General features: G+C 37.7%; 1 protein-coding gene across 1 annotated transcript in view; it reads left to right on the top strand.

Moving 5' to 3' along the window:
* The first annotated feature begins 2,075 nt into the window (after positions 1 to 2,075).
* Positions 2,076 to 12,500, top strand: part of LOC138049884 (uncharacterized) — a 31,587-nt gene continuing 21,162 nt past the window's right edge. Inside the window, exons 1-5 of the mRNA XM_068896352.1 lie at positions 2,076 to 2,209; positions 2,872 to 2,957; positions 4,327 to 4,418; positions 9,081 to 9,180; positions 10,579 to 11,136. Of these exons, the coding sequence (XP_068752453.1) occupies positions 2,152 to 2,209; positions 2,872 to 2,957; positions 4,327 to 4,418; positions 9,081 to 9,180; positions 10,579 to 11,136 (894 nt within the window). The 5' untranslated portion in view covers positions 2,076 to 2,151. The remainder of the gene's footprint in view (positions 2,210 to 2,871; positions 2,958 to 4,326; positions 4,419 to 9,080; positions 9,181 to 10,578; positions 11,137 to 12,500) is intronic.

The raw sequence follows: 12,500 nt of genomic DNA, 5'->3' as shown, positions 1-12,500 counted from the left end.
GGGTAAACGTGGTTAACTAAGGGTAAATGTGGGTAAACGTGGTTAACTTAAGGTAGATATGGGTAAACTTGGTTAACTAAGGGCACATGTGGGTAAAAGTGGTTAACTAAGGGTAGATGTGGTTAAACGTGGTTCACTTAGGGTAGATGTGGGTAAACGTGGTCAATTTAGGGTAGATGTGAGTAAACATGGTTCACTTGTGGTAGATGTGGGTAAACGTGGTTCACTTATGGTAGATGTGGGTAAACGTGGTTAACTAAGGGTAGATGTGAGTAAACATGGTTAACTTGGGGTAGATGTGGTTAAACGTCGTTCACTTAGTGTGGATGTGGGTAAACGTGGTTAACTTAGGGTAGATGTGGGAAAACGTGGTTAAGTTAGGGTAGATGAGGGTAAACATGGTTATCTTAGGGTATATGTGGGTAAACGTGCTTATCTTAGGGTAGATGTGGGTAAACGTGGTTCACTTAGGGTACATGTGGGTAAACGTGGTTCACTTAGGGTAGATGTGGGCAAACGTAGTTTACTTAAAGTAGATGTGGGTAAACGCGGTTACTTTAGGGTAGATGTGGTTAAACGTGGTTCACTTAGGGTACATGTGGGTAAACGTGGTTCACTTAGGGTAGATGTGGGTAAACGTGGTTCACTTAGGGTAGATGTGGGTAAACGTGGTTAACTAAGGGTAAATGTGGGTAAATGTTGATAACTTAGGGTAGATGTGGTTAAACGTGGTTCACTTAGGGTAGATGTAGTTAAACGAGGTTCACTTAGGGTAGATGTAGTTAAACGAGGTTCACTTGGGGTAGATGTGGTTAAACGTGGTTCACTTAGGGTAGATGTAGTTAAACGAGGTTCACTTGGGGTAGATGTGGTTAAACGTGGTTCACTTAGGGTAGATGTGGGCAAACGTAGTTTACTTAAAGTAGATGTGGGTAAACGCGGTTACTTTAGGGTAGATGTGGTTAAACGTGGTTCACTTAGGGTAGATGTGGGTAAACGTGGTTAAGTAAGGGTACATGTGGGTAAACGTGGTTAACTAAGGGTAAATGTGGGTAAATGTTGTTAACTTAGGGTAGATGTGGTTAAACGTGGTTCACTTAGGGTAGATGTGGTTAAACGAGGTTCACTTAGGGTAGATGTAGTTAAACGAGGTTCACTTGGGGTAGATGTGGTTAAACGTGGTTCACTTAGGGTAGATGAGGGTAAACGTGGTTAACTTAGGGTAGATGTGGTTAAACGTGGTTCACTTAGGGTAGATGAGGGTAAACGTGGTTAACTTAGGGTAGATGTGGTTAAACGTGGTTCACTTAGGGTAGATGTGTGTAAACGTGGTTTACTTAGGGTAGATGTGGGTAAACGTGGTTCACTTAGGGTAGATGTGGTTAAACGTGGTTCACTTAGGGTAGATGTGGTTAAACGTGGTTCACCACGTGGGTAAACGTGGTTAACTAAGAGTAGATGTGGTTAAACGAGGTTCACTTACGGTAGATGTGTGTAAACGTGGTTTACTTGGGGTAGATGTGTGGTTAAACGTGGTTCACTTAGGGTAGATGTGGTTAAACGTGGTTCATTTAGGGTAGATGAGGGTAAACGTGGTTATCTTAGGGTAGATGTGGGTAAACGTGGTTAACTTAGGGTAGATGTGGTTAAACGTGGTTCACTTAGGGTAGATGTGGTTAAACGTGGTTCACTAAGGGTAAATGTGGTTAAACGGGGTTCACTTAGGGTACATGTGGGTTAACGTGGTTAAGTAAGGGTACATGTGGGTAAACGTGGTTAAATAAGGGTAAATGTGGGTAAACGTTGTTAACTTAGGGTAGATGTGGTTAAACCTGGTTAACTTAGGGTGGATGTGGTGAGACCTGGTTAACTTAGGGTAGATGTGGGTAAACGTGGTTTACTTAGGTGAACTTAGGGTACCTGAGGGTTAACGATGTTAAGTTAGTGTAACTTATGGCGGATTGGGGTAAATTAGGGTGGATGATGTCTAACGTTGGTCTAAAAGGACACTTCGTGTGGTATATACCGTATTTAAAGTTGTAATGTATGGGACGTCTTATGGGCCTAACATGAACGCTTTGCCTAGCCCACAGCTGTAATGCGAAGTAAAGTTAACTTTTAAAACCTACCTCAAAGTCAGTAATTGGAATAATGTCAAGACTTGAAAGTGAACTGGGAAAACTCAAAGAGGTTTTTCGAAGCTCCAAAGGTATTTTTTGATCATGCTCTTGTCCTGTTTTCTTGATTCAAGCAAGCAGTCCGGGCCCCAGTAAATCAAAGCTCTAGTCGCCATCAGACAGTATGAGTTTAATTTGTGCAAAGAATTTAATATTTGCTCGTTTAACTGTGAGTATGCAAAGTCTATGCACATCTAAGTAAAGGCGCCGAGAGAGACCCTAGCCAACGTTTAACAATTAACATGGAGTAACACTACATACGTAAGATTATATTTTTGTACTCCCGACGGTGACTTATCCACAGTATAGAGTTATACAGTATTCTGAGGGCCCTCCCGCAGCTCAGAGATGCAACACCTTTCTGAGAATATGTGCTGTTCCCAACAAGGTCGATATCTGGGCACTTCCAGTTATATCCGGTATACATGTATGGAGATACCCCTGCCAATTTGCAAAGTCTTTCTAGACTGTTCCAAGGGCCCCTATGACCAATGGCACCACTACAACTTCTACTTGGTGTATCCGCCGTACTTCAAAAGCTAAATCCTGGAACTGCTTGAGCCTCGCTCGTCACAATATTCCGGTCATCCGGCACAACATTATTATCATCATCATCATCATTAGTATATTTGTTATGACTCCACGTTCCCTATACAGGTGTACAGTAGATCTCAATGTTAAAATTCTTTTATAGACTGTAATGAATGGACAAAAAGTGACAAAGTCTGTGGATGTACTGATCAAGAATTTGACCACCTGCTCAGGAATCTTAAATCTAGAGTAAGTAATGACCACAGATCAGTTGGTTCAGTCCAGAATCCACTGGACTTTTAGGCCTATGGCGGTGGGTTCCTTGGGTGAGACCCTGGCAAGATCAACACTAAGAAGAGAGAAAGTGCTTCCTTTATAATTTCACCTGCAAACAGCAAGACTTTCAAGTCTTTTTGGATTAGGTTTATAACCTGTCGAGCCCATCTCATGTACATGTATAATTATTTGGGGTGTTACATGTATTTAGCACGAGTGCTCGACTTGGAAAGAGTCTTCGAAATGGAAATGTTTTTATTTGAATTCTATTTCCACACCTCTTGTCTCATAAAAATCTGTTTTAAAACACTTACATGTACTACATGTATTGTATGTAAACGGTTTCGGTGTCAAAAATGGAAATTTTTTCGTTGGAAAAACCTTTTCATACAAAAGCAAATGCGAAATACATGTATAAGCCCCCAAATTGTTGCTCCTGTATTGGGAGCGATCTCCATTTATAAAATAATTGCACACTCGGGGGAATTGGGAGAATTCGAGACAGTTATGCAAACTGGAGACACAGTCAACATACAGTTTGCATAACTGTCGAGAATTCTCCCAATTCCCCCGAATGTGCATACTATCTCAATTATTTTATAAATGGAGATCGCTCCCAATACAGTGTAGAGTGGTAAAGTGTGACGTCACAAATATTTAAAATTATGAAATTATGGGATTCATTAAGATCTTCAGAAAGTGCATGATGAAGAATGGCCATTTGCCAAAAATTAGCATCTTATTGCAGTTTGGGGATGAGATATTGGCCCTTTCATGCTACAGTGACTCCATACAAATCCCTATAATTTTGTCTTTGTTCTAAATGGTTTAGAACCAAGACCAAAGTTACAAGGATTTGTATGGAGTTACTGAAGCATGGAAGGGCTAATATCTTACCCCCATATTGCAACAATATGCTGATTATTGGCAAGCGGCCATTCTTCATCATGTACTTTCAGAATATCTCAGTAAATCCCATAATTTCATAAATTTCGTTTTTGTGACGTCATCACTTTACCACTCTATGCTGGCAATCCTACCAACCTAGCCATGAGTCCCCACACGGTAAGGAAGACAGACCCCCACCACACTGCTGAAAACTGTGCAAAGAGACAGTTTGGGGAGGGGAAAAAACATCTCCTTTGAATTGCCCTCCATTTCCGCTTACATCAATGCTTCACCATCCATGAGCATGTGGAATCATGGCAGAAGTTTAACAAAACTGCTAACAAAAAGGCACTGACACTCTTCCTTGTGTTAACTAGTCTATAAATTGCTTATTATACATAACTACAATATATATTATTATCAGTTGACTTTTATTTTTGTTCTTTCTTTTCAGGAACTAGAAGCTGCAGTTTTAATACTCCAAAGGCATATTGATTTAGAAAAACAAATCTGGAAATGTTTAGAGAATCTGAAATCCATTCAAAGGTAATGTCATCTTACATGTAATGTAGATATCTGAAGATCTTTTAAGGTCCTAAAAGATCCTACTAGGATGCAGTCTCCTTCGCATTCATTTTTTGCGGTGTCATGCAATGCTTCCTGTTACTAACTAGGATGAGTTCTGGGAGAAATATTTTAATATGTCTTATCAGGGTTTTGACCGCTATTTTGACGGGTAGGAAAAGCGTAAAGAATTTGTAGTGTTTATATGAAGATCCGATGTCAAATAATTTTCGTTAAAGGGTCATTCCACAGTATTCCGTCTGTTGTGGAGGGGAAATTTAGAGGCGAAGATCTTGTTATAGTTTAAATAAGAATTTGTCCTTTACTTCTCATAACCTATTGAGGCTTAAGATCATCTACAAAGCTTTACTTGCTGCTGTCCTGCTTTTCTCCAAAATGCATTTCTTAGATCATAGAGCTTAAAAATATGGCCGTTGCGGAGGGGAACAGAAAACTTGCTGTTTTGTTTGTTTTTAGTTTTATTAGCAGATTCTCTGAATTCTGAAATATTATCTAGAGTCTAGTAGGCTGATGCTTTTTCCCAATTTATATTAATTGAAAAGATCACAAGAGGAAACTTAAATAGTTACGGTTTTCTCAATGAGGTAGGATTTGAAAACAGCATCTACTGTTGCAGAGGGGAAGTTGCGGAGGGGAAAATTTGTCCAATTTTCAGAAGATCATAAGCAAGACGTTTAAAGCGAGTGATAACATCCACACTTTAATGTTTATACAACAGTTTCACATTTGCTTTCAAATAACTGAAGTTTTTCAACATTTTGCACAATATTTGCACTGTGTCAGAAACAGTACTGTGATAAAAATTCAAAATCATGCATTAGTAATGCATACATGTAACCTTGTTAAGATTAATTGGCACAAAAACACCTTAAGATAATATGTGATCAGAAAAACCTGACTGTGAGTTCATAAGTTCAATAATGACCACTGTTCCTTGAGTATTTTCAACATTAACAGAAAACAACCCTTCAAAAGAAAATCAGTGCCTCTGGATATAACGGAACACGTTTTTAACTTGCTCATGCTCCATAATCTTAAATGGACTGTTGCCAATCAAATGAATGGGTCCATAGAAAACACAGCTGACATGAACATCAGCCACATCATCCCTTGTTGGCCAATTGAATATTTCACCTGCATCAGCACCAAGCCTAACCCTGTGCAGAAATTTGAACTGTGCAAACTGACCCTGAATTTGAATAACCCTGCCAAAGTAGTAACAGCTAACATAGTCAACTGCACAATAATCATCTACTTTCAAGCCATTAGGAGGGATTGGTAATAATGAATTTCTGTGCAGTTCAAGGATCATGTAGCATCTTACATCAGAGATGCTCTGGCTGTTGGGAAAAATCATAGGGCTTGTGCTAACAAGACTTCTAGCATACATGCATGCAAAAACACCACAGTCAAAGTCATTTCTTTGGCTCGGGATTTCTCCGGGCTTGTTAGCAAAAAATGACCACCCTTCGATTTTCAGGTTACCATCAACCTCTTTCAGTAACTTGACAATTTTATCGATGGCTTTATAGACTGTTGGTTTATAAAGCTTCCTAGCACGCTGTCAAAGACCATTACACGCTGCAGTGGAGGCTGAACCACTAAAAGGAACCAGTGGCGGCTGCTATCAATGTTGCATTTTTACTTTGTGGCTTTTCATATGCAGTTCATATGCAATAAACTTTGAGTGGAAAACTGCTGTTTTATATGAAAACATCATTGGTCAATTAGGTAGAGTTGCATTTAAAGCAACTGGACAGTTAAGTTTATAACTTTTTAGTCAGTGGATGAAATGTGTGACCATTTAAATGAACTGTGCTGAGGAATTTTATTATTTTGTGCCTTCTTTTTATAATTTTTCAAGTGGCAATGTTTCAAATTTTTCATCTTGGCATTTGCATGATGAAAGAAATATAATTACATGTATTAGCTACAGGTATTTTCACCAGTTTTGTTGTACTGTCATTTTAATTTAAACACGATTCACCTTATAGATTGCTGAAACACAACCTGGTTGCTGAACTTATGATAGAAAAATGATATCTCTTTTTAATGTAAACATCATAATTTTCAGTGAAATCATTATCAAAAGAGAATTTGCCTCCACAGAATTCCCCTCCGCAACAAAATTTCCCCTCCACAACAAAATTTAATAAATCTCTCTTGGCTATAGTTTAAAATAAATTTTCTTTTCAAACATAATACAACTAACCCTTGACCTAGAATTAGAAGATTTGAAAACATGAAGTTGACTTTGTCATTTACAAGCGCACCAACAAAACTTTTAGGCTTCAAAACGTTGCGGAAGGGAAAAGAGCATCCAGAAGGCTGTCTGTAGGTGCCATACTGATAGAAAGGTAGAGTTTGGCCAGTGTCTAAGTTACTTAGTCTGGAGTAGTTTGTGTCCCAGACCAGTTAACTAAAATTGCTGTTTTCTTTTTTATATTCTACCAACATAAAACTTTCCCCTCCGCAACAGCTGTTATCATTAGTTTACATAATTTATGATGATTTATGCATAAACAACAATTCATATCCAACAATTCTAGTTGTTTTCAAAAGCCTTATTTAACATGTTATCCATTTATCAGAAAATTGAGCAATTTAAGCAAATTTCATTTTAATAATTTCTCGTCCAGATTACTGTGGAATGACCCTAAACGCTAGTTCTGAAAAATTATTTTATGAATTGAGATCTGAAGGTACAGGGCAAAAGATTATACAGACCAAAATAATTTTAGGCACTAACCTTTTACAGAAGTTGCCTGGCAGCATTTTCAATTTTTCCATACATTTGTCTGTAATTTTTTCCCGTGAATTTTCAGTAACAATAATTATTACAGACAAATGTATGCCTTGGAAAAATCGAAAACGCTACCACACAGCTTTTAACGAAGGCTAGTCCCTAAAAATTGGTCAGTATAATCCTTTACCATTTACCTTTAGTTCACGATTCATAATTTTTTTAAAACTAGCGTTTACCAAAAATTCTTTGAGATCGGATCCCCGTAAATTCTTTACGCTTTGCCTACCCATCAAAATGATGGTCAAAACCGTGATAAGGCCTATTGTTATATATGGATCCATGTATTTGTTGTTATTCGATTTTTTTTCCTGGTTCAAAATTTGATCCAGTTCAATTTTGTTTTCCTTTGTTTCAGATTATGATAATGAATATTACTAATTAGACAAAGAAAAATCAAAATTGAACAACTTTGAAAAAATAATTTTAAACCAAAAAAATATGCACTATGCATTAAACAGAAGACCTCTTATTAATTGCACAGGGTTATAATTTTTTGATGCAATGATGACATCAATAAAAATTAGAACTTCACTAAACAATAGGTTTAGTGGACATAAATAACAGATCCTTAATTGTGACTGCCATGAGTAACTACATTTCACTTCATTGGCTTTCCATTCGCTTCCTGGACAATGACAAATAGACCAAATTCAAGGTTAGGTGGAATGAGCGTGCACCCAATGGTAAATTTTCAATTTTCTTTTTAGACACCCACATTGTCCAGTTTCCATGAAGGTGTATATTCTTAGGTGATATTTTGGTATAGTAGAGGGTGTCAATGGCTCTAGTTAAGAAACAGCCGAAAAAAAGCCATTTAGTCAGTAAACTGTAAAAAAGGAGATTAGTCAAACAAATTTAGATGATTTTACGACTTTTATGAGTGGAGAGTCTAAGAAGCGTGGGACTGGTAACTAAAACCGCAGGCAGAGTGCAGGCTCAGAGCATGTCACGAAATGAGATAAGGGAAGTCATGCAATCTCCAACAGGACATGCAACATGATACGAAATAGAGGGTACAAAAGTCTCCAGAAGTGTTAGGCAAGGTCAAAAAAATTAATGTTATTTATCCTAGAAAGTCTGCACCCTTTGGTCATTATGTACCTACCTGCATACACTAAAAAGTCGATCTTCTTTTATACGTTAGTCAGTTCATATTTTGTTGTTTACACGGTTACGACAGCCAAAAACGTCTTTATACGCTAAACAGTTAACCCCAATGACACCCTCATAGTAGCTCCTTCATTCTGTTGGGTTACTTTGAAATAATTTATTCTCAGAGGGCAGTGAAACTGTCATATTAAATTTTAATAACCCATTGACTCTTAGGAGATGGGACTTAATGGATTTGACTCTGTCCAATGCGAGATGATTTTACTCGTCAATGGGGGCAATCCGGGGTGGTTCAGACTGTGTCAATGGGTACTTACATGTACATGTATCATGTCCCCTGTTAACACATTGACTCCCAGGAGATGGAACATAACCCATTCACCCCTAAACCGGCCTAAACCGGCCAGACTTAGTATTTCACTCTGTCTAACGCCAGACGATTTTACTTGTCAAAGGGGAACCCCCAGGAGTCAATGGGTTAATCACTCACTGAAACACTATGTGAGTATGTCCCATTAATGGATTTTAATTACTCTGTCCAATGCCAGACAATTAGGTTTTACTGCTCAATGGGAACGGTCCAGGGCAGTTCAGTTTCATTTTTATAACATTTCCAGATGTTTTATAAATGAAACTACTAATTCTAGTACCAGGGTAATTTTTGTGGTACTTGTTTAGAAATTATGATCTACACCTTTTTCTCTCAGTGGATGGAAGGGAAAACGTATTGATGTTACTCAGAAACTTATTTCAAGCCAATGTAAAGTTGCAAGACTAAGAAGCAGGCTCTTGCGTTGTTTCATACAGGTAAAGAATTTCCTTGTTCAGAAATTATGATTACAATACTTTGTTCTACAAACAAAGCTGTGACTCTTCTCTTTTTATTTATTCTTTTGGGGGGCTGTGATTTTCCTGCCCAAGCGTAACATTTCTTTGCTTGTGGTAAAGAGACTTTCCATAAAAATTACCCAAAGGAAAAATCAAACTCTGTATCTCCTCATTCAGAGGCTGCACTTGTAATGACCACTAGACCCACGAAAGGCTATGTGACAGAGTAGGGGAAAATATTTATAATAATTACTTAAATAATAGAAATGTGTGCATGACCGGAAACAAGTTTAAATTGTGTTTTTGTTGCACTCAATATCCAGGGATTTGTTTGGACATTTTGTCTGGTTGTTTAACATTTCACGTCTGCTACTTTGACGCTATAAATTGTTTAAATTTGTTGACTTGTTGGCTTCTTTTTTGTCCTTCTTTATTTTCCTTTTTGGACTTGGGTACATGACTATTTCAGGAAGCCATGGGCTGAAGAAACACAAGAAAATCACATGCAATAAATCCTTCAAACTAAAATGAAGTCACATCGCCTTCATTTTGCTTACCAAACAGAATAATCAATTTGTTGGCATTTCATTCCCGTAATAAGTTTAGTTTTCTTATTTTTCTCCAAAGTTAAGTACGCATGTAAACAAATTTTTATGCAGTACTTTGAAAAGCTATCAAAAACCCTGAATATCTAGTTATTGTACGACTCCGTAACACATCTCACCCGGCTGATATTCTTCTCCCAGTATTGTTAAGAAAAATTATTGAATAATAATAATAATAATAATAATGTTGTTGTTGTTGTTGTCGTTGTTGTTATCATTATCATTATTATTATTATTATTATATTTTATGTACATGTACATGTACATGCATAATAAATAACAATAAAAATTATTATGTTATATAATAATTCATGTACAGTGTACAGGGTGTACGTGATGCAATGATTAATGCCTGGCCAAACGCTCGCAACATTTCAAGGCAGCAACATGTTGGATGATGTTGGATCAAATTTGAAAACGGTCAAATCTTTCGTGCAACATAATTTTGGATGTTGCATGATGACAGATGTTGTACTTGTTTGGCCACGTTCACACAACATTGTTGCGCTAGGTCCACTTCTTGCGTGCCAGGGGCCCGAGGCACATGAACATTGACATGTTGCGTTGAAAATGTTTGAAAATGTTGCGTGCATTTGGCCACCTCGTTCAACACATGTCGCAACATCCTGCAACAATGTTGCAAGATATTGCGTTGAAATGGTGCAAGCATTTGGCCAGGCCTTTACGTTGTGATGATACTAGTTTACCTAGAGTAGTGATGAAATTCTTTTTGACAAGCCAATAATAATTATTTTAAATGTTTGTTTCACAGCAACTTTGCAACGAAGGATCCTCTGAGGTTTATCTCCCTTCTTGGTCAGGCATTGATGTCATTAGTGGTGATAACAAGAAAAAAGATTCTCCAAATGATGGAGAATTCATTGAGCAACAACACGTCAGCAAGGATGACCCAACTGCTGTTACTGGCCAAAGCACAAACAACGAAAGCAGTCGAGTCAATGCTAACCCAGAAGATCTAACTTACTCAAATATTGAGGGTGTCCACATTTCAATGAGTACTTCCACAAATGACACAAACAATGAAAGCAAGCGAGTCAATGTTAACCCAGAAGATCTAACTTACTCAAATATTGAAAATGTCCAGAGTGCAGTGAATGCTTCCACAAATGCAGAAAGTCAAGTACTCCAGATGTCGCCAGGGCGTGAACATGAACCAGAGTGCATTTACGAGATTGCTCCTCCACCTGCAAGTCCTTCCAAACCATGTTCACCATCCAAGCCAAAGCCGTATTCGGTATCAAAGAAAGAGAAAAGTGAACGTACAGGTTGTGTTGGTGCTGAGAAGCCAGAAGGAACTATCCTGAAACAAGTACTGAGTCCATTTGCCAGTTTTGTGTACTGTACATTCATGTTTGCTATACAAAATTATTTCACTTTGTTTTGGCCTTTCAACAAAATCAACCATGTCAAAATGTTGATCTTACTAACATGGTCAAATTTCACTGTTTTTTTTTTTAAGTGTTCTCAATGTCCAGGGCTATTTACTACAATTTCTGTTTCCTTCTTCACATTTGTGAGACAATATCATCCATGGTCCTTTCTCTGCTGTTGATTCTTGTGACAGTAGAGACTTTAAGATCTACAGTGTGTTCATCAAAGAAAATACCGCAAAAAAAGAACATCATTGGTTAAAAGAGGAAAAATAATCGTGCTGCACGTGCGAGCAGGCGTTTTAGTATGTATTCTTGTGCTACTCTGCATAATTATTGATGACGTGAAATCACCAAATTTGGGGTTCTGACAAAAACTTGAGCATACAATTATAGAGAGTCTGTCATTCTCTATTTTTACTTTGAAACCACTCATACCAATTTATTTTTTGGTCACTTTGCTAACATTGTTTGTTGAAAATGAGGTGGAAAAATCCCAAAAGACTTACGATAGAGCGAAGTTACATGTATATTTTGTGGTGACTTTTTGGTCGACGTAGCCATTGTAGATCTTAACTTCCCTAGCTATTCCAACCTCAACAAACTTTAGCTGCGGTTACACTAGCCATTTTGCCCTTGGGTAAGTGGCTTTTTCCCACGGGGAAGCAATTTTTTATGTGTAACCAATCTGCCCAAAGGAAAATTTCCTGTGGGAAATTTCCATGGATACGTCAAAAAGAACAAAAGAATTGCCCATGACAGTTCCAGATGTAAGTCTTATGGTTAACAAAACCCCAAAGCGGCTCAACCAATCACAAGATTGCCGAACGCGAGGAAAATACATGCTGTGATGAACTGTGTAAACAACTGCGGTCGTGGAAATAGCCAAGCACGCCTTTTCTGGCCAGCAGCAAGTCGACGTCTAAATTATAAATTGGAGAGTTGCAAGGACTAGAGAAAGCGTAACTGAAGTCGACGTCTTTGTTGTCTTCTTAAAATGAAGCGATGAATCGCTGAACTTAATTGAGATGGACAGTTTAAGAGAAGCGCCGACGTGACAATTACCGAAAATAAGCCAAAGAAAAGTTTGTCGTTCAGATGTAGATCTTCGATGTTTACATGCAGATCTTTGATGTTTATTTTTTTTTTTCAGATCCTTAATTTTAATGTATTTTGTATTGTAATTAGTTTTTCAAAAACCATTTAGTGGAAAAACTAATAAATCTCATCTTGTCTTATCTTAAAGGTAAGTTTCCCACCAAAACAGGCCAACGCTTACCTTCCCCTTGGGTAATTATTTACA

This window comes from Montipora capricornis, chromosome 5 (assembly GCF_036669925.1).
Source record: "Montipora capricornis isolate CH-2021 chromosome 5, ASM3666992v2, whole genome shotgun sequence".
NCBI lineage: Eukaryota > Metazoa > Cnidaria > Anthozoa > Scleractinia > Acroporidae > Montipora > Montipora capricornis.
This window is presented reverse-complemented; position numbering and strand designations above follow the sequence as displayed.